This window comes from Lynx canadensis, chromosome B1, assembly GCF_007474595.2.
Source record: "Lynx canadensis isolate LIC74 chromosome B1, mLynCan4.pri.v2, whole genome shotgun sequence".
Taxonomy (NCBI): domain Eukaryota; kingdom Metazoa; phylum Chordata; class Mammalia; order Carnivora; family Felidae; genus Lynx; species Lynx canadensis.
This window is the reverse complement of record NC_044306.2, coordinates 102,553,714-102,576,372: the sequence shown is the minus strand read 5'-3', so window position 1 is coordinate 102,576,372 and position 22,659 is coordinate 102,553,714. Positions and strand designations below refer to the sequence as shown.

General features: G+C 33.6%; 1 protein-coding gene across 8 annotated transcripts in view; it reads left to right on the top strand.

Annotated features, from left to right (window-relative positions):
- Window positions 1-22,659, top strand: part of KIAA1109 (KIAA1109 ortholog) — a 225,473-nt gene that overhangs the window by 43,463 nt on the left and 159,351 nt on the right. For all 8 annotated transcript variants that reach the window (XM_030313128.2, XM_032592904.1, XM_032592907.1 and 5 more), the window contains 9 exons: window positions 3,631-3,787; window positions 4,193-4,271; window positions 6,289-6,380; window positions 7,686-7,803; window positions 15,082-15,237; window positions 15,491-15,588; window positions 18,273-18,451; window positions 18,598-18,704; window positions 20,661-20,869. In XM_030313128.2, the coding sequence (XP_030168988.1) occupies window positions 3,631-3,787; window positions 4,193-4,271; window positions 6,289-6,380; window positions 7,686-7,803; window positions 15,082-15,237; window positions 15,491-15,588; window positions 18,273-18,451; window positions 18,598-18,704; window positions 20,661-20,869 (1,195 nt within the window). The remainder of the gene's footprint in view (window positions 1-3,630; window positions 3,788-4,192; window positions 4,272-6,288; window positions 6,381-7,685; window positions 7,804-15,081; window positions 15,238-15,490; window positions 15,589-18,272; window positions 18,452-18,597; window positions 18,705-20,660; window positions 20,870-22,659) is intronic.

Here is a 22,659-nt window from a genome sequence, read left to right as displayed (position 1 = left end):
GAACTTAGAAAGGTACTGTACTAGTTTGCCAAGACTGGCGTGACAAAGTACCACAGACTGTGTGGTTTAAACAACAGACATTATTCACAGTTTTGGAGGTTAGACTTCTTAGATCAAAGTGTTGGTAGATTTGGTTCCTTCTGAGGGTGGCTGTGAGGAAAGAGTGCATTCAAGGCTTTTCTCCTTGGCTTGTTGATGGCCATCTTCTCTCTGGCCTTCCCATGGTCTTCCCTTTTGTATGTCTTGTAGGCCTCCCTGTCCACATTTCCTTGTCTTAGAAGAACCCCAGGTGGGATTAGGGCCCACCGTGATGGCCTCATTTTAACTTAATTACTCTCTAAAGATCCTATCTCCAAACATTAAATTCTCAAGTCCTCAAGATTGGAAGTTCAACATATGAATTTTTAGGGGGACATAGTTCTTCCCATAACAGATACATAATTCATCAGAGGAGAGAAGAATTGGGGAAGACTTTTTAGTAGAGGTAACGTGTAAGTTGAATTTTGAAACCTAAGTAGGAGTTAGCCAAGAAAGGAAGAGGAGTACAAATAATGGAGGCAAAAGAAGAGTTCTGCAAATGCACGATGACAGTGGAGATTTGTCTTAAAGTTTCTATAGTTTGTTAGGAGATTTGTAGATAGTTAAGATATAGAAATTTTATAGTAGAGGTAATGGACAGTGTCTGAAAATTTTTTTTATGTTTTATTCATTCTGTTAATTTTGAAGTAATTCTAATTTTGATATTTTTTCTACTTAATGAAGAATTTTAAGCAAAGAAGGGGACATTTACCACTAATTATGAAGGAACATGTAAATTTTTATATAAATAGACATTGCCTAAAGTTTAGTTTTTTTGTTCATAAATTAGCTTGAATGGAGAAATGCAAGGTAAATTGTTCACTGAAGCAGGTATTACTGGGCCATTGATAGACTAATGAAGAGTGCTGATAGTGACTTGATAATACTGACTCTTTTAATACTTGTTTTAAAAAATGCTTTCTACCCAGCACTGTTAGAAGAAGTATATACTTGTTAACTGGAATGTTCTGTTAATCTTGGTATCTCTAGTGTGTAGGAATATCTGCCCCATTAAATATGGGTAATATGCTAATACAGTACTTCATTGAGTTCTGGGTTAGGTTATTTGTTAGACTTGAAAGTAAACAACTTAAAATTTCAGGTTAGAAAACAAATGCTTTTCAAATTACTGGATTAAAATTTTCCTTTTATGATAAGGTTTTTCCTGTATTACGGGAAAAATACAGCCATGCTGTATATACAGTGGAATAGTTGGAAATTAGGGTTTTTACATCCCATTAAGTAACAGTTACAAAATGTTATATTTGAAAGGAAAAAATTAAAAATCACTGTTTTTTAATGCAGATACGTAAAATATTTTTGCATTTCTAAGACTTCAATAAAGTGTGATTATTTTTAAATTATATTAATTTTATTACATTAAAAAATATTAGAATATATTTACATGAAAATCCAAACAAATTCTTTTACTGTATAACCGTATTCACTTCTGAGGTGATCTTTGTATTACATAGAGAAATGACAATGAAGTTAATATAAAAGAAAAATTTGCTTTATGAACTGTTTTCAGTCGATCTTGCCATGCTAGGAGAGAACAGCAATACCTTTTTTAATCTGGACTTAGCAAAATATCCATGTTTATTTAAAAAACAGAAAAGAAAAAAGAAAAGTTATTGTAATACTTTGCTTCTCACTTACATGTACAAATGGTGCATTTCCTCAATTGTAGCCATTTCCTTTTCTTCTTCCCCATTTTGAGTTTCTATATAAATATGAATTATACTCAGAAGTGAATAGTAAAGTCAGTTTTCTTAGCATCTGCTAAGACGTAAGAAATTTAGGAAGAAATCTTAACTACTTTGCTATTGGATGGTTCCCTCAGTTTTGTGAAGTTTTTGATTTCTGATGTAGAATGACTTTTTAGCTTGTTGATTTGACTTCATTTCTACCACCTTTACATGATTTTCTGAATCTAAGATATTCAGCTTTTCCTTCAAGATATTTTCTTAGAGTTTTCATGACAGAGTTTTTATGAGATTTGTACTTAATCCTTAGATGATAATTACAATAATGCAAACATTCCTGACATTGTCTAGTTTCTTACTGCTTTCACGTAAGTACTTTCATTATATTTTCACAATTGATTCTCATAACCGAGTGAGGTACACAGGACAGGTATGGTAAACTTATTATACCTTTGAGAAAATGGAGATGCAGAGAGGTTCAGTGATTTGGGCAAGATGATGCTATAACATCTAGAGCTGAGATTCAAACCAACCCTTTAAGTCCACTGTTCTTTTCATTATATCCTGCTACCCACCAAATAGTCCATTTTCATCTAATGATCATATTGAATTTTTTTTGTCTTTTTTGTCTTTAATAGTCTTAGTTTTATATATCTGTGTGTTGTAGCCAAAACATTTGCAGTACTTTATTTTCTTTTCACACACACTTAATCATGGCAAGTTAATAGTCTATGATGGGTGAGTTGGAAAATTTTGTTCTATTCATCTAATTTTTCCCAATCTTATTTATTCCAAGTAGAATTTTCTGTTACTGGCAACTCTGTTTTCAACCCTTCCTGTTTAAAATCCATAAACTGGCACCTTCTCTGAATTATGAATAACATTACATAATTTTGACTGATATAGGAGACTGAAATGGAAATTCTTTGGGTTCTTTCATCTTTGTTAAATAATGAGGGGAGGCAAATGCATTAGAGCTTAGCTTCTTTACTTTTTAGAGATCTATTGCTCTGTAGACTCTTACTGATAGCATATTGATTAAAAAATAATGATTATGAGGGGCGTCTGGGTGGCTCAGTCGGTTGAGCATCGACTTTGGCTCAGGTCATGATCTCATGGTTTGTGAGTCCAAGCCCCACATCAAGCTCACTGCTGTCAGTTGGAGCCTGCTTTGGATCCTCTGTCCCCCTCTCTCTCTGACCTTCTCCTGCTTGCACCTCCTCTCTCAAAAATAAGTAAAAACATTAAAAAAAATTTTTTAAAAATGATTATGAAAATAATAGAAATAATAGCTGTTTTTTCCGTCAGCATGTACTGCCAAGTCTTTTCCATGTATGCTGTCATTTAATCATCAGATCTATTCTGTGACGCCAGTTTTTCCTATTTTATAGACAAGAAAGCAGGTCAAGTGTCCTCAGAAGGGTGAAGTAACTCAACCAGAGTGGAATAATGACTCCAATTACACCATCCTCCTTCAGTTCTTTCTTTGCCTTTTGGACGATTGATATACTTGTAGAAAGAAATTAAAAGTCTTTAATTTCTCACAGAATACTTGAATAGTGAATAGTGCAAATTTGTTCTTGTCTAGATTCATTTGACAATAGTATATTAAGTACTCAAAGCTTGTTGCTTTCTGGAAGTATAAAACATTGGAGAAAACAGTCTTTTGATTTTTATTGAAAAGAAATTAGAGTAGGTTTCTTTTGTGACTTAATTTTTTTTCTATTTCATGTCCAATTGTTAAATGAGATAGCAATGATAGTACAAAGTTAGAATACTGATATTGCACCCTTATAAATGTAATTTTGCTTGAATAACAAGTTATTCTTTCTACCTCCTTATATAGAGATTGTTTATGGAAGTTTTTCTTCCCACCTGATTATCAAGTTCTGAAAGTTTCTGAAATTGCACAGCCTGGGAGACCACGACAGATTCTTGCTTTTGAACTGCGAATGAATATTATTGCAGATGCTACAATTGATTTGCTATTTACCAAAAATAGGGTAATTATTGAAATAATATACTAGAAAATAGTGTCTAAAATTTGAACATTATTTCCTAGGGTCTTTTTCTTGTGACTAGTTCTATACTCATATTCATTTCTATGAGCTCCTACCACCTTCCCCCTGCAATAATTATACGTATTGCTTTCATTAAGTGCCAAAAGTAGAAAAAATTAGTAATAGACCTTCCTTCTGTAGTCTCATTCATTTTCTCCCTTTACTCCTGGCCAAATTACTTTAGTGTATTTTTGGTAAAACTTTGAACTTTTGTTCTTAGGAACTTTTAATACCTATTTAATATTGATGATTATATTTTGTCTGTGATAATAACTGAAAAGGAAAAATGGGAGTATAATTAGTGAGAAAATAATTGTTTTATGTGAATTAATTTTTTTCTTTTGGTAGGAAACAAATGCTGTACATGTAAATGTAGGAGCTGGGTCATATTTAGAAATTAATATTCCAATGACAGTTGAGGAAAACGGTAAGCTGAAATGATTACTTTTCTATTTTAAATGATTAATAGAGGAATAATTAATACATAAATAATAGTTTGCTAGCCTATTTAGACTAACATTAATGGGGTTTTCTTTTTCAGCTTTCTATTACATTTACTTAACAGTACATATTACATAATTAAATTATTTGTGCACCGAGAGAGAAGGGGAAAAAATTTTAATTAAGTTAGGTCTTATGCTTTCATTATACCCTATACTTCTATTTTGTAAGACTTGGCATAATTTGTTTAACATATGTTTTCCCTATTAGTCTGTTGCTCTGTGAGAGCAAGTGCTGTGTCTTTTTTTTAAACTGATGCAAATTGGGTGCTGAACCCAGTACCTGACACATGGTATGTGGGCAGTACTTGATTGAATGACTGGTAGGTTTTGTTTTAGGTTACACTGTTCATAGATTTTGTCAGAGAGTAAACCTGGTACTTTGAACAATATAGCTTTAAAAAGCAGAACATTTCATATTTAAAACACTAAATAATACTCTGGACCTAATCTAAATTCATTATGCGTTTGAAATTTGGACTCTGATACAAGTTAATAATGTGATTAGATACATTTTGTTAAATTTATCAAAATATTATAAAGGCTTCTTCATTTTTTTTTCCTCTTCCTATCCTTTTGTTGTATTTGTAGTTGAGAGTAATTAAAATGAAATTATGCTTTATTTATTCACTTCCTTCAGAGTATAGAGAATAGCAGCTTACCCATATTTTGAAGTCACTAATCAGCAATGTTACTATGGCTAAGTATAATTAGAGTAATTTTTGTATCATTCCTGGCTCTCTTTACTTGTTTCTGTCAACTTTTTTTTGTCGCTGGTGTAAGAAAAAGGCTGGTAGAAGTTAACTACATTTATTAGCTTTCGTATACAGGTAGTAATTGCGTCTGCCTGCTTAGATAATCAGTTGTGAAACGGTGACTGAGAATGGGATAGTGTATCTTTTCCCTGTAACTTTGAGGCTATTTAAATGAAGAGTTAAACCTTACATTTGCTAGTTTTTAAAAGAGTAATCATACTGAGTCTTGAGATTCTTGTCAGATGCTTGAGATTCTCTAGGACTGGTTGATTGAGAGTAGTGCATTGGAAAAAAAATCTTTAGGCTAGTCTTAATTACAGATACATATTAGGAGGAAAAAGACAGTTGGCATTTGCACAAAGTTGAGAATGGTTCTCTTAAGGGAGTGCTTCTACAACTTGTAAACTGATATTGCACATAGGAAATATTTGTGCCAATTTTTTTGTACAATTATGTGTGCACAGGGGTAAGGGAGCCTCTGAGGGCTGAGGGGGTCAGTATTTCAAGCATACTTACTGTGAATTCTTTTAAGATGACTGAGAGGAAAAATAGACTTAAGTCTTAGACATTAGCAAAATATAATTCAAATATATTTAAAATTTTTTTCAGAGATTCAAGCGTTTGAAAAGACATGCCCAGAGCAGGATGAATTTTGAACTAGCCATATAATAATGACCACTGTGTTAGTGTGCTTAGAAGGGCAGCCCTTCAAGAAAAGAAGTGAAATAATCTATGCTTTTCTGTTTTTGTTTAGAATGGGGCTATGTTGTTTGCTAACTGTCATTACATAAGGAATATCTGTTTAGAAACTATCATCACATATATAAGTTACAGTTGAAAATGATGAAAATAGATACCGTTGAGTCCGGGGGAGAAGAAAAGACATGGGAATCATCTTTAATATTTAAAAACTGTCATTTAGAGAGTAGACTTATAGTTTTGCACTGGAAAGCAAAATCAGGATGGATACTCTATGAAGATGGAACTTGCCTCCTTTAGAGCTGTCCAAAATGAGAAAGGTCACCTATTAGGTAGCAAGCTCCCCTCATTGGGGTGTATTTATATAGTGTCTGGTCACCATTTTTTAGGGATTCCTTCTTTGGGTGGTGATGGGGGTTGTTTACAGTACAAATTTTTAATGATATATATATTTTTTTAGGTTCTTAATTTTTATGTTTTCACTAACTAGGTTACACTCCTGCCATTAAAGGACAGCTCTTACATGTTGATGCCACCACCAGCATGCAATACCGCACCCTCTTAGAAGCAGAAATGTTAGCAGTAAGTCTAGAGTATACGTTGATATGTATACATATATAAAATATGAATTTGATTTTAATTTTTAATACAAAATTTTAATGACCGGGAAGTCATTAAATGGTTCACCTCATTCAAGAACCACCAAGTGCTCTTGGCCCTATTTTGTGAAGCGGAGTAGATTTCCAGTGCTGTGGACTGTGTTTGACATCTCTCTTTTGCTCTGCTTCTGCTTTTGGGCTAAGTGAATATCAGGCGCAGTGCTAACATGGTTTTGGTCTTTAGAAATATGAAAAGTTGTTACAATATTATTTTTAAACTTCATTTTATGACTAGACTAATTCCTATGTTGTAAATAAGATAATCTTTCACTATGTTTCTGGCCCCATTGGATTCTTTCTTATGGCTTAATATGTCATTTTGCTTTTTACTTGGTGAATGAGGTAAAAAGAAGAAAATTTTATTGATACCCTAGAGTGCTCCATATTATAAAGAATATATGAATGTTTATGATTAAAATCACAGATTGGAGACTTGTTTCATTAATCAGGCAGATTCTTTATCAGGGACACTAAAAATAATATCAAAAGCCACTATCTAGAATGGCTGATATTAAGAGAGGATTCTTTTATAAGATGGTATCATTGGGTCCTTAATTGTTTAAAAAAAAAAAGCATCTATATTTATAGATGATATATATGTAAAGTAAGAGGAAAATTTTACAATTACCAAGAATATATTGAATATCATAAATGTATATTAAACTGGCATGTTCAGCATTTTAATGAATTCCTGAGCTCTTGCTGGTAAATAGTGCTGCAATAATGCTTTTCCTGGTCAGGCAGCTCTTGCCCAACTTTGATAGGTGTAATACATAACAAAGCACCATGTCAGATCAATAATTACCAAACTTCCAAATGGGAACCTGGGAGGCACTGGTGACCACACATCTGTGTGATAGTATATGCATTGTGCTCCACATCCCCAACCCTGAGACTCACATAACCGATTAGATTTAAGGAGGAATGAAGGATATTGGCTATTACTCTGTTAGTTTAGCTAGAGTACAGTATCAAAACTGTAGCCTGATTTGTTGTTCTTAAAGTTTTCTGGCCACATCATGGCTTAGTATTTCAAGGAGCTAGATGTAACCATGGATACTGATGTTTAGTCACATTAATATTAAAATCTTTGAGGGATCTTCTGTTCATCTCAGCAGGAAAATAAGTTTTAATTACTCACTAGTGTGTGTGTGAGTTTATTTCTAGTGCTGTTCACACAATATCACATTGTAAGCTCTAACATTTTTACTTAACGTTTTGTTTGCAGTTCCACATCAATGCCAGTTACCCCCGAATATGGAACATGCCACAGACATGGCAGTGTGAATTAGAAGTTTATAAAGCCACCTACCACTTCATCTTTGCACAGAAGAACTTCTTTACTGGTAACTTTCTAATAAATGTAAATACAGTGAAATTTATTACAGTGAACTTTTTTATATTCAGTAAGTTTTGCTTTTAGATTCAACCTGGGGATTTGATGATAGAGTTCATAGTTTATTTTACACTTCTTTTTGAGCTAAGCATATAAAAGGGAAAATTTAAATATATTTTGTTTTTTCTTTTACCTCAAACAAGGAAAAGATGAACCCAAAATTGGGCTTAGGAAAAAAAATGAAAGAACTCATCTTAGGTGCTTTGTGTCAGTCTAGTGGGGAATAATTTGGGGAGGATGAATTAATTTCTTTCTTTACCTGAGTTAGGCATCAGCATGGTTTCATTATTTTGTTTCAGTTATTGTAATCTACAAAAGGTATATTCAAATAGTCAAGTATGTTTTTTAATTTTTCTTTAAGTATGGTTGACACGTTACATTTGTTTTGGTATACAACATGGTGATTCAACAACTCTATATATTATGCTGTGCTCACCACAAGTGTAGCTACACTTTGTCACCAATGATATTAGAATGCCGTTGACTGTATTACCTTTGCTGTGCCTTTCATTCTCATGACTTGCTCATTCCATTACTAAAAGCCTGTAACTCTCACTCCCCTTCAACTATTATCCTCATCTCTTTACCCCCTTCCCCTCTGGCAGCCATCAACTTGTTTTCTGTAGTTATGGATTTGTCTCTGCTCTTTGTGTTTGTTTGTTAGATTCCACATGCATATGGTATTTGTCTTTCTTTGTCTGATTTATATCACTTAGTGTATACCCTCTAAGTCTGCCTATGTTGCTACAAATGACAAAATTTAATTCTTTTTTATGGCTGTGTAATATTCCTCTGTGTGTGTGTGTGTGTGTGTGTGTGTGTGTGTGTGTGTGTGTGTGTGTACCCCAGATACCCCAGATCTTTATTCATCTATTGTGGGCACTTAGTTTGCTTTGATTTCTTGGATATTGGAAATAAAGCTGCAATAAACATAGGGGTGCTATGAGTTATGTTTTCATTTTCTTTGAGTAAATACCCAGTAGTGGAATTACTGGATCATATGATATTTCTATTTTTACGTTTTTGAGGAACCTCCATACTGTTTTCCACAGTGGCTGTACCAATTTACATTCCCATACCACCGAGGGTATGTTATTTTGTATCTGGAGCCACTACTTACTCCTTTCTGTTGGCATGGATATTGAGTTAATGTTATCGTTAGTTGGAAAAAATTCCTTTATTTCTTGAAGCATATTATAATAGCTACTCATATTATATGGGTAGGGAACATACCTATATGGGTATGGGTTTAGGAACATGTTATCTTGATCTCTAACAGAAATATAACTACATAAAAATAAGTTATATTTATAGAACCTTCCCATAAAAAGTTTAGCTAAACAAAATTGGTGTGATTTGCCAGGGTCAGTGGCTACCCCAGAGCATCTAATATTTGCTTTACTGACTGCTGCATTTATCGATCCATCCATCACTCCCTCTCAGTCATCTGATTAAATATCTATATTACAAGCATCTGATCTGTTCTGTGTACTATTAGATAATTAGGGATTTAGTATTAAGGTATTCATAGATAGTCTGGCCCTGACTTTATTTACTAGCAGTATAATGTTGGCCAAATTATCTAATTATTTAACCTTCTGTTTCCTTATCTGTGAAGTAGAGATAATAATTTCTACCCTAATTTTGCTATTGCTAGAGTTTGGAAATTTTATAATGCCATTATTACAATTTGTTCAATCATAAGTCTTTTATATTTGTTTTCTAGTTTGAGTGGGAACTTTATTATGAGGACTTGATGGAATGCTTCTGCATTCCTGGAGTTATAGAATTCTTCAAGGCTTAAGTCAGAGTGCCAATAGTAGAAATTATAACAAAATCCCTGGCAAGTTAAACTTTTGTCAGTGAAGTTGAATGTTGACTAAGTACTCCTCAATTCAGATTTATGAAAAAAAAATAGTTAAAACTTAATAGTGCATCTTATATATCTCTGTTCTAAGAAATTTGCATATTGTTGAATCCTTATAATAATTCCTGAGATCGATGTTATTGTTATCCTTGTTTTACAGATGAGGAAAGTAAGTTACAGTGTGGTCAAAGAGTTTGTTCAGGGTCATACAACTAGTAAGTCTGTCAAGCTAGTATTTCAACCCAGGTAGTCTGGCTCAAGAATATGTTATATATATAGCTTCTTCGGCTGTAGCCATTTCCCTTTCACTTAAGATTTTGTATTTTTTAACTTTGCTAAGCTTTTATTTAAAAAAAAAAAGTTTATTTACTTTGAGAGAGAGAGAGAGAAAAGAGAAAGGGCAGAGAGAGATGGAGAGAGAGAACCCTGCACAGACTCCATGCTGTCAGTACATAGCCCAATGTGGGGCTCCATTCCATGAATAGCGATATTATGCCTTGAGTTGAAATCAAGAGTCAGATGCTTAACCGACTGAGCCACCCAGGCATGCCACTTTGTTAACCTTTTAAAATAGATTCCTATTTTCAAGCATTTAATCCTTCACATTTCACATTCTTAGACATTAGCAGTACTAAAAATAGTTTGATTAGATTATTTCTCAAGATACAAAATTTTTAATTTTGGAGTAACACTTTCGTTTAGACTGAGCATTGTATTAGTCACTTTTAAACAGCCAAGTGCACATTTCACAAATTACAATCATCTTTTCCCTAAATTATTTTCTTTATCTCTAATCTTTAAGTTTATACCTATTGCAATTCATTTTTTTTTCTACAATTTATTTGGAGAAATTTAAAGAAAACAGAAAGGTACAAAACGTAAGATCTCATATCGCAGAGTTTATAGCTCTAACATTTAGTCATATTTCTTCTATTGCTTTCTAGAATCCTTTAAAAACTAATTTATTCTTTAATAAGGATGACTATTGTAGAGTAGTATAGGTTTAGCCTGGGAGTGAACATACTTAGTCATAGTGTTTGAATTGCTTTTCTCTTTACTCAGTTTTATATTTCCCTATTGACAGAATTCTGTAGAAAGTACCTTATCTAATTTGGAATGAGGGAATGCCTGATATTCCTCAATAACCATTCTTAGGCCAATTATTAGTGAGACATAGTTGTTCTTAAGAGATTTCAGCATGGGACAAAGATAGCTTCATGATAAGTATAATAAAGAGTCTCAGGAATAAAAGATATAAAACAAAGGCACAAGTGAATTCTCTTCTGGTAACATCAAAAGTGATTTAGATTTACTCTGATAAGGGGGAGAAGAAAACAATATTAACAATTATTGCAAAGCTGCAATACAGTTGACTGACATTTCATAGGGTGTTTGTCTAACAACCTAATTATAAAGTGAGTTTTTCCACATGAACATTTAGATTACCAACTTAATAACTTATTTTTTAAATTTTTATTTAAATTCCAGTTAATATACAGAGTAATATTAGTTTCAAGTGTACAATATAGAGATTCAGCACTTTCATACAATACCTGGTGCTCATTACAAACTTAATAACTTATAAAAATGTGGTGTCTAAATAAGTAAAGCAGTCCTCATAAAAGTGCTTCCTTTTTTATTTTTATTATTTTTTTAATGTTTATTTTTAAGACAGAGATAGAACGTGAGTGGGGGAGGGGCAGAGGGAGAGGGAGACACAGAATCTGAAGCAGGCTCCAGGCTCTGAGCTGTCAGCACAGAGCCTGACATGGGGCTCAAACTCACAAACCATGAGATCATGACCTGAGCCAAAGTATGATGCTTAACTGAGCCACCCAGGCACCCCTCTGCCTTTTTTAAATTAAATTATTTCATAAGATCCATCTGCTAATGAGAGCAGCTTTTGGTTTAAAGAGAAATATATAGGGGCATCTGGGTGGCTCAGGTGGTTAAGCCTCCAACTCTTGATCTCAGTTCAGCTCTTGATTTCAGTATCCTGAGTTCAAGCCCTGCACTGGGCTCTGTGCTGGGGTGAAGCCTACTTAAAAAAAAAGAGAGAGAAATACATATTAGAAATAGCAGTAGAGGCTCCTAGTAGAAATATTTTATTACCATAGTTCTTAATATTTATGAGTAAAGGTATTTATATGGTGGTAAGGTAACCATATTGAAGAAAACCTTGAAATTTCAAATAAAATATTGAAGAAAAAACTAATAACACTTGATAAGATAGAAACTGGCTAATAGCTTTATATAAAACTACATTGGTTTCCTGAGGTGATTATTGGATTATCTGAGTTTATGTTTGTTGGACTATCAGTATATCTCATTCTTTTTTTTTTTTTTTTAATTTTAAAATTTAATTTATTTTTAAATTTACATCCAGGTTAGCATCTAGTGCATCTTGATTTCAGGAGTAGATTCCTTAATGCCCCTTACCCATTTAGCCCATCCTCCCCCCCCCCCCACAACCCCTCCAGTAACCCTCTGTTTGTTCTCCATATTTAAGAGTCTCTGATGTTTTGTCCCCCTCCCTGTTTTTGTATTATTTTGCTTCGCTTCCCTTATGTTCATCTGTTTTGTATCTTAAAGTCCTCATATGAGTGATGTTATATATTTGTCTTTCTCTGACTAATTTTGCTTAGCATAACACCCTGTTCTTCCATCCACATAGTTGCAAATGGCAATATTTCATTCCTTTTGATTGCTGAGTGATACTCCATTGTATATATTTACCACATTTTCTTTATCCATTCATCCATCAATGGACATTTGGGTTCTTTGCATACTTTGGCTATTGTTGATAGCGCTGCTATAAACACTGGGGGTGCATGTGTCCCTTCGAAGCAGCATACCTGTATCCCTTGGATAAATCCCTAGTAGTGCAATTGCTGGGTTGTAGGGTAGTTGTATTTTTAGTTTTTTGAGGAACCTCCATACAGTTTTCCAGAGTGGCTGCACCAGCTTGCATTCCCACCAACAATGCAAAAGAGATCCTCTTTGTCCGCATCCTCGCCAACATCTGTTGTTGCCTGTGTTGTTAATGTTAACCATTCTGACAGGTGTGAGGTGGTATCTCATTGTGGTTTTGATTTGTATTTCCCTGATGATGAGTGATGTTGACCATGTTTTCATGTGTCTGTTAGCCATTTCGATGTCTTCTTTAGAGAAGTATCTATTCATGTCTTTTGCACATTTCTTTATTGGATTATTTGTTTTTTTGGGTGTTAAGTTTTATAAGTTCTTTATAGATTTTGGATACTAGCCCTTTATCTGATATGTCATTGGCAAATAACCTTCTCCCATTCCATCAGTTGCCTTTTAGTTTTGCTTATTGTTTCCTCCACTGTGCAGAAGGTTTTTATTTTGATAAGGTCTCAATTATTATGCTCTTGTTAAAGATGGCTAGAGTTTTCTTTCAGCAGAGAGGATACCAAAGAGTATACTTATTTTAGATAGGGTGAATACGATGAACTTGAGTAAAAGTTCAGAACTAAAAATATTTATGAAGAAGAAAAGTGAGAAAATAAGCTTGATGAATGATAAGTTTATATTGTAGAGTCAATTCCATTGATGACTTTTGGGTCTCTCAATTGCTAACCATTGTGCTGAAGAATAAAGTAAGAAAATTGGGATGGAGTCATGTTAGGTAGGGTGGCATATGGCAGTAAAAGTTTAGAAGCAAGCATAGATAATGCAGTATGATGAACCACTGTGATTGCTTGTTAAGTGAAGTAAAAATATATTTAAAGTAAAAGTGTCAAGTGGAATCTTCCTTTATTCATAGAACAGATTAATTGCCATATGCCTTTTATTGATGATATAATAAAACTGCATATTATTAATTTAAATCATTGGCATTTGTAAGAACTTTAAAAAAAACTTATAAACTTTTGACCTAGTCATTCTGCTTCTGGAATCTATACTAACAAAGTAATCCTGAATATGTAAAATATCTTGCATGAGAATAGAAATAAAATTATATAAAACACAAAAATTTGGAAAGGATCTAAATATTCAAGATTATTAAATGGTTGAGTAAATCCTAGTAAATCTCTTTAATGAACTCTCATTAAAATTTTTGTTAATGTGGATGGAACTGGAAGGTATTATGCTGAGTGAAATAAGTCAGTCAGAGAAAGACAGATATCATGTTTTCACTTATATGTGGATCATGAGAAACTTAACAGACGACCATGGGGGAAGGGAAAGCTGTAAAAATAGTTACAAACAGAGAGAGAGGGAGGAAAACTACAAGAGACTCTTAAATACAGAGAACGAACTGAGGGTTGATGCTGGGGAGGTCGGGAAGATGGGAAAATGGGTGATGGGCATTGAGGAGGGCATTTGTTGGGATGAACACTGGGTTTTGTATGTAAGTGATGAACCATGGGAATCTACCCCAAAAACCAAGAGCACGCTTTACACACTGTATATTAGCCAATTTGACAATATTATATTAAACACACACACACACACACACACACACAGCCTGTATATAAAATTAAACATGAAAAAAATGCTTGGCTAATAAAAGCAGAGTACTGTTTCTGGCAGAAGCATTATTTTCCATTGTAAATACTATGGTTATTAACTCCTTGTGTGATTGTTGGCATCTTTTCATTTTTTTGGAGGATATTTTCAATAATTTTGTTTCTGTCTGACTACCCTTACATGACTTTGTAATGCTATTTGGGGGAAATTATGGGAGCTGAGAGGCTCTAATAGAGAATATAAAAAGCATAATCTCAGAGTGTTTTAACAATGTTGTCATTGGTATTTTCAAAATGCTGTTTCTGGTGTGTTTTAGCTACATACACAAATTGTGACATTCTCTGAGAAATGTATTATATTTTATAATGTTATAAGCAAAGAGTCACTGACTTGGATTCTATTACAAATATATTGACATTATATTATAAAAAAGATTTTGTTAATGTGTATGAAATAACATGGAAAAATTTTGAGTTCAGTGAGAAAAAGCAATATATAAAATATGGACATCTAAGATAGTATAAAAATGTACATAGAAAAGAACTAGAAGGAAACATATGCACAATGATAGATATTTGGGTGTGGATTACCAGGTGATTCTTTTTTCTTTTGTCTTCTAAAGTTTCTTTAAAAAATAATAGGTATATGAAATGCATAAAATTTCTCTTATTTGGAACTGTAATTGGTAGGTAAACATTGGTTTACTGTTAATCATTTAGCTGTATCTTAATCATCTTGTAATATTTCAGCATAAAACTTCTTCTTACAAAAGAAAAAATTTATTTTTGTCTGGTGTTAGAATATTTATATTTTGTTGTCTGAATTTCAATTAATTTTGCTTTCTGTCTCCCACTCCCATAATTTTAGATTTAATTCAAGACTGGTCTAGTGATAGTGCTCCAGACATTTTTTCATTTGTGCCATATACATGGAATTTTAAAATCATGTTTCATCAATTTGAAATGATTTGGGCTGCTAATCAACACAATTGGATTGATTGTTCCACTAAACAACAAGAAAATGGTAAGAACATGAAAATTAAGTTAAGTATTCTGTTCATTAAGACAAATGCCAAAAAAGGAAATTGATGTTGAATTTATAGTTTTAATGGAAACTAGAATTGATCTTTTTTCCATTGTCTTATAATACTTTCAGGGAACTATTTCAGAGTTTGTATTAGACTGAGCATATTGTCTTTAATTTTTTTAGGTATGTATTTAAGGCAATTTTGATTTCAAGTTTTATTGAAGTTAATTTTTTTTTCTCTTTTTGTTAGTGTATCTGGCAGCCTGTGGGGAAACATTAAACATTGATTTCTCTTTGCCTTTTACGGACTTTGTTCCAGCTACGTGTAACACCAAGTTCTCTTTAAGAGTACGTATAATTGCATACATTCCTTATTCCACAGGTTTATTAGTAAGTTTGATTTCCCAAAGCTTACCTTTACTTTTCCCTGCCTATCCCGTTGCCATCCTCTAGTATTTTAGCTTTCCACCATTGTTTATGAGCTTCATTGTCACAGAAATGCTGCTGTTTCATTTTTGCAGTCAACTGTGATGTTCTGTCATTCTCTTAAGTTTCCCAACTTCCCCTGAGGAGTTGGGCAATAAAATGAAAATTCCAAGTTGATTATTTTCTTACAGTTCATTTCTAACCCTTGTGGCTAACCTACATGTTCTTTTGAAAACCCCCTCTAATGTTTACAGTGTATGAACTAGATTTTACACTTCCCTGTATTCCGTTACTAATTGTAAACATGAATTCAGGGAATAGCCACAAATACCTTTTTTCCTTTTATATGAAAGGCAGCTCTAATGTTAAAAATTCTGTGGAACACCTAATTTTAGCATATGGGCAATCAGAAGTTGTTGTTGTATTGATGGAGGTGTGGTGGTAAAAAAAATAGCAACAATAATAATAAGAACTGCTAACACCTATTAAACATTTTCTGTGTTCTGGACACTATTCCAAGTGCTTTATGTGTATTAACTCATTTCATTCTCAGAACAATCCACTTGAGGTAGTTGTTTTACCTGCATTTATGAAATAGGAAACTGAGAAGCTGAGTTTATGTAACTTGTCGTGTGACTAGTGAATGGCTGAGTTGGAATTTGAATCCAAGTGGTAAAGGTTAGGGCTCCATTCTCTTAACCACTCTACTATGCTGCCTGTTAAGAAATCAGGCATCAGGAGCATTTGGGTGGCTAAGTTGGTTAAGCATCTGACTTCGGCTCAGGTCGTGATCTCAGGGTTCATGAGTTCGAGCCCTATATCGGGCTCTGTGCTGATAGCTCAGAGCCTGGAACCTGCTTCAAATTCTGTGTCTCCCTCTCTCTCTTTGTCCCTCCCCCACTCATACTCTGTCTCTCTCTAAATTAAACTAAATAAATATTTAAAAAAAATTAAAAACAAAAAAGGAAATCAGGCATCATGGCACCCTGATGTTTATTGCAACATTATTACAATAACCAAATTATGGAAAGAGCCTACATGTCCATTGACTGATTAATGGATAAAGAAGTTGTGGTATATATCTACAGTGGAATATTACTCAACTATAAAAATGAGTGAAATCTTGCCATTTGCAATGACATGGATGGAGCTAGAGTGTATTAATGCTAAGCAAAGTAAGTCAGAGGAAGACAAATACCATATGATTTCACTCATGTAGAATGTAAGAAACAAAACATATGAACAGAGGGGGAAAAAAGGAGAGGCAAACCATAAAACAGACTCCTAACAATAAAGAAGGGAGGGTTGCTGGAAGGGAGGTGGGCAGGAGAATGGGCCAAATTGGTGATGGGAATTAAGGATGGTACTTCTGATGAGCACTAGGTATTATTACCTGTAAGTGATGAATCACTAAATTCTACTCCTGAAACTAATATTACACTATATGTTAACTAACTGGAGTTAAATTTTTTTTTTTAATGTTTATTTATTTTTGAGACAGAGACAGAGCCTGGGGAGACAGAGAGACAGAGAGACAGACAGACAGGGGAGGGTCAGAGAGAGAGGGAGACACAGAATCTGAAACAGGCTCCAGGCTCTGAGCTGTCAGCACAGAGCCCGACCCAGGGCTTGAACTTACAGACCACAAGATCATGACCTGAGCTGAAGTCAGACGTTCAACTGACTGAGCCACCCAGGCGCCCCAACTAACTGGAGTTTAAATAAAAACTTGAATAAAATAAAATAAAATTCTTTAATAATAAAAGCTGAAAAAAAAGAAAGAGAGAGAGAGGGAGAGAGAGAGAGAGAGAGAGAGAAAGAAAGAAAAGAAAAGAGAAAAGAAAAGAAAAGAAAAGAAAAGAAAAGAAAAGAAAAGAAAAGAAAAGAAAAAAGAAAAGAAAAGAAGTCAAGCATGTCAGGCTGACTGCTTGAACAAGATTAGGGCACCGACCTATAAGGATAAAAGTGAAGCCAAATGAAGATCCTTTGGGGTATCAATTCAGAATTCTTCTCCTTTAAAAAAAAAAAGTTTATTTATTTATTTTGAGACATAGGAGAGCACAAATTGGGGAGGGGCAGAGAGGAAATCACAAGCAGGTTCTATACTTACAATCGTAAGATCATGACCTATGTTGAAATCAAGAGTCTGGCACTCAGCCAACTGAGCCACCCAGGCACCCCTTCAATTCAGAATTCTTAAAAGCCAATTGATGAACCAAGACTTAACTAGAATCAAGAGACAATCATATTTTAAAAATTAATAAAATGCAGAACATATACCACCTGAATTTAGCTGGTTTTTAAAAATTTTTTTTTTACTGAATTACATGTGAAATACCCATGGATACCATCAAAAGATCATCTTTTTTACTATTTTGTGGAAACCATACTATTTATTTCCTTGATTTTCTTAACTTATCAGAATTTAGTTGTAGTCCATATAAAATCTTAACTCTGTTATTTAATTGACTGTTCATTGTAAAATCTGCCTTTTGTATTTCTTTTGTATTCTGAAGATTGTTATAGATAGGTTTGGCTATAATTAGAAATTTAACATCTTTGTGTACCTGTTGTATTACTTTGGCTTATAATAAATTCTTTTTTAGGGAGAAGATGTTGATCTTCATTTATTTCTACCAGATTGCCACCCTAGTAAATACTCATTATTTATGCTGGTGAAGAATTGCCACCCAAACAAAATGACTCATGATACCGGTATTCCTGCTGAGTGTCAAAGTGGGCAGAAAACTGTTAAACCAAAATGGCGGAACATTACACAAGAAAAGTGAGTATTTTGTGTTTGTATGTGGAGAAATTATTCTTCTGATTCTTTCAAAGAATAATGATAAAAGTTGATTATCTGTAACTAGCGTTTGGATACAATTAAAGGAATAAGTACCTGACTAGAACTTAATTTTTTGTTCTTCACAGAGCTGGTTGGGTTGAATGCTGGACTGTCCCAAGTGTCATGCTCACAATTGATTATACATGGCATCCAATTTATCCGCAAAAAGCAGATGAGCAGCTAAAGCAATCGTGTAAGTGTTTTTGTATAATTTGTACTTTGAAACATCTGGTTTTATGATTGATAACTATTAAAGGTATAAGAAATTGTTTTTGATTTTGGAAATGCATCTGTTCTTTTGTCATAATTGTATACATTTAAAAATCTGTTAAGTAATTGTGGCATAATTATAACTAACTTTCATTGAACATTTACTGTGTATCAAATGCAGTAAAACCTTGGTTTGTGAGCGTAATTCATGCTTGTAATCCAAAGCACTTGTATATTAAAGAAATACAAGAAATAATGGAAACTTAGATGATTCGTTTCACAACCCAAAAATATTCATATAAAAATGATTGCAGTATTGTAATTTTGTAATACAAACTATTAACGAAAATACAAAATTTAAAGAGAAATAATTTGGCTGGTGTGAGGGAGACAAGAGAGAGGAGGGTTATTGTGTAGGATGACTTTCACTATCAGTAACAGAATCACTATTATTGGCTTAATGGAATATTTTTCTGAAAAGGGTCATTGTATACACTTGCATGGATGTTGACTGTAGCACAGTATTAATAAACTCTTGTCATATATCGTATTTAATGCAACTGGCAATAGGGCAGCAGAGGAAAGGGTTCATATCTGCAGGCAGCCTGATCTAGAATGGAGCAAAGCATTCCCAAGCTTACTCTTGAATGGAAAAGCAAAGGACTGTCCATAGATGCTTTGAAGTGACAAAAAATACACTAGTGCCAGTTGTGGGTACCTTCCAACTTGCTGAAAAATCACTGATTGCTGCCAAACATCGTGGCCTGAGACCAAGCACCAAGCATCCGAGCATGGGAGATGATCACTCACAATCCCGCAGAGAGGGAGAGAGAGAGAAGAACCATTGACTCAGTTGTGATCATGTGACATTTGGCATCACATGCTACTCATATTGTAAGACATCGTTCATTTATCAAGTTAAAATTTATTAGAAATGTTTGCTCATCTTGCAGAATACTGGCAGAGCAAGTTATTTGCAATCCAAGGTTTTACTGTACTAGATAAGCTATTTCCTGGTTTACATTATCTCATTTAATCCTTATAACAACTCTGTGAGATAAATGTTATTATTCTCATCGTAGAGTTGAACAAATAATGCTTAGAGAAAGTAAATAATTTTTCAAGTTCTACCAACTAGAAACAGAAGAGCTGTAATATCAAATAAGGTGCATGTGAGTATATACATAAACCACTTGGTTTCATGAAATGTTATTTTTTTTTGAAATGTTAGTTGTTTTTTTTTAAATGTACTTTCACAATTATATCATTTCATAATTATTCCAAACTGGAATTAGAATCAAGTGATTTTTAATTTGTATTTTTCCAGTGAGTTAAGAGTTAAAGAATAGTTTTCATAATTGTTCTTATGTTTGGAGCTTGATAATGTCACACTGTTTATTTATTGTGAGAGAGTGGGGGAGGAGCAAAGAGAAAGAGGGAGAGACAGAATCCCAAGCAGGCTCTGCACAGCGCAGAGCCTGTTGCAGGGCCTGAACCCATGAAACCGTGAGATCATGACCTGAGCCGAAACCAAGAGTCAGACACTTAACTGACTGAGCCACCCAGGTGCCCTGATAATGTCATGCTGTATTTGAATAGCTGTTTATGTGAAAACAACTTAGCACTTTAGTGCCCAAGTATAGTTAAAGCCTAATTGTGACCTGAATTTATATTGTAGGGACTCAAGAATGTTAATAGGAAATTTTCATTGATTCTGTGCCATCTGGTTATGTATTTCTACACATATTTCTGTGCAGTCTTCTATTGTGTATTCTTATTAGTCTTGCAGGTCTGTTTTCATTAGATATTATAAGTACTATATCAAAGATTGTTCATGAAAAATTGCAAAATAGAATCTCTTAGTGAATAGTTCCTTAAAGAACTTCTAAGAACTTCCCCTCCCCAAGGCATTCTTCTCTTTTTTCTTAATTTTTTCCAGTGTCAGAAATGGAAGAAACAATGCTATCTGTATTAAGGCCATCCCAGAAAACATCAGACAGAGTTGTTTCTTCTCCTTCTACTTCGTCACGCCCACCTATTGATCCCTCAGAACTTCCACCTGATAAACTTCATGTGGAAATGGAACTTTCTCCAGATTCTCAAATAACTCTATATGGACCATTATTAAATGCCTTCTTATGTATAAAGGTATGATTTTCAAAAGAAGTCACACATTTTTAAACATAGGTAAAACGGTTAATATCTAATTAAAATTGAGACCATTTGAAATAGCCAGTTAGATGGTTTAAAGTTGTTGAGGATATGTCATATATGTTGATTAGACTTGTGGTGTTAGACTCAATTACAAATTCATTTATTAAAAATGGTGTACTTCTCAGTTGAGTTTTTGTTTTGTTTTTTTAGCATTGACTATATTCTAGGAATTGTACTAGTTGCAGGAGATAGAGATGATACAGCATTTTTTCTCAAGGAGGTAAGCTAGAGGATATAATAGGATAGACATATATAGGGACAGATTTTTAACATGTTGTAATATAAGAGCAAAAGAAGTACAAGAGAACCTTGTTATCTGAAAATAATAAAATCAGTGAATTAATTAAAAACAAACAACTTTATTTCATGCTAAACAATAAGCAAAGATATGTTTGGAGCACTTTCTTAACATTGAAGCAAATGTATGAAAATAAGGTTTTTTTCAGAGTATGACAAATTTAGGTTCTAAAGAAGTATGCCTTCTTTGAATAAAGACTGAATCAAATGTCAGTTCATTTTGGTATAATTTTTCCCTTGAAGTTGTATGATTGCATAGTATGATAGCTCTTAAAGGTTGATCAAGCATGATCAAGGTCGATCAAGTAGAGAGGCTGTATTAAGATAAATATGTGAGCACTTTGTCAGTTTTCTACACATCACTCTTCTTTTGATATTCAAATCATGTTTTACAAAAGTCCCCAGCAAGTCATCAATAACTCTTACTGATTTACTCATTTTGATAGGTAACTGCTCTAAGCCTTCTAGATCCGTACTTTAGCACTGATAGCTTTACCTGTGATTTGAGCGGTTGTCCAGCATCACGTTTAGCAACTTCATAAAATTCTGCGTTTTTCCAGGATTTTGCCAATTCACTTTGCTTTAGATTTTCATTATACTGTTCAGTGTTCTACCACATCTGATAATCAAAGTGAGACTAACTGTCCAAACATTATCAATCATGAGCGTTAGAGTTACTTGTGGGATAGATTTTTGTGTGAGTCTAAATTTATCATTGTTTACTTATTTGCTTCCTTGTGTAATTTCATAACTGGAGGTTTGGATATTGGATGCTTAGGTAACAGGCAATCCGATAATGTACAGTGACAGGAGTAATTCTGGAAAGGGTCTAGGATGATCAGGGTTATCAGGAAAGGACAATCAATGTTTGTTAATAAAGGTTCTCTGGAAGAAGTACTTACTAGCTGAACAGATTTTGTAGGTATCTAAAATTTTTATATTTGATATAATGTCTTATATTTACTAAAAACTACCCTAAAGCATCAGATGATATAACTTAAGATAAAAGATGCAAGGGACAACGTGTTTAATATTTGTGGAATCTAAGGTGTCTGGTTTTAGGAGAGATTCCTGAAGGAGTGATTCTTCAGATTCAAAGGGGAGAAATACCACCCCCCACCCCCCACACACATTTGTTTTTACCTTGTGACCATTGTTTGACCTAAAATATTCTTCACATATTTCTCCCAATATCTTATTTTCTTGGATACAGGTGAATAACTATGAAGGATTTAAAATGCATTTTTCATGTTAAAGTTTCCTTGAAGAGGCTGAACTATATTTTAATTTAAATGTAAGCAATGATTTAGTAAGTGAAGATGGTTATATTGTTATAATACGAGTTTTATACCAGCAAAGAGATATTGACACTGTTTTTTGCATTACTCTATGTATATGAGCCTCAATTTTTTTCTTCTAAAAATTCC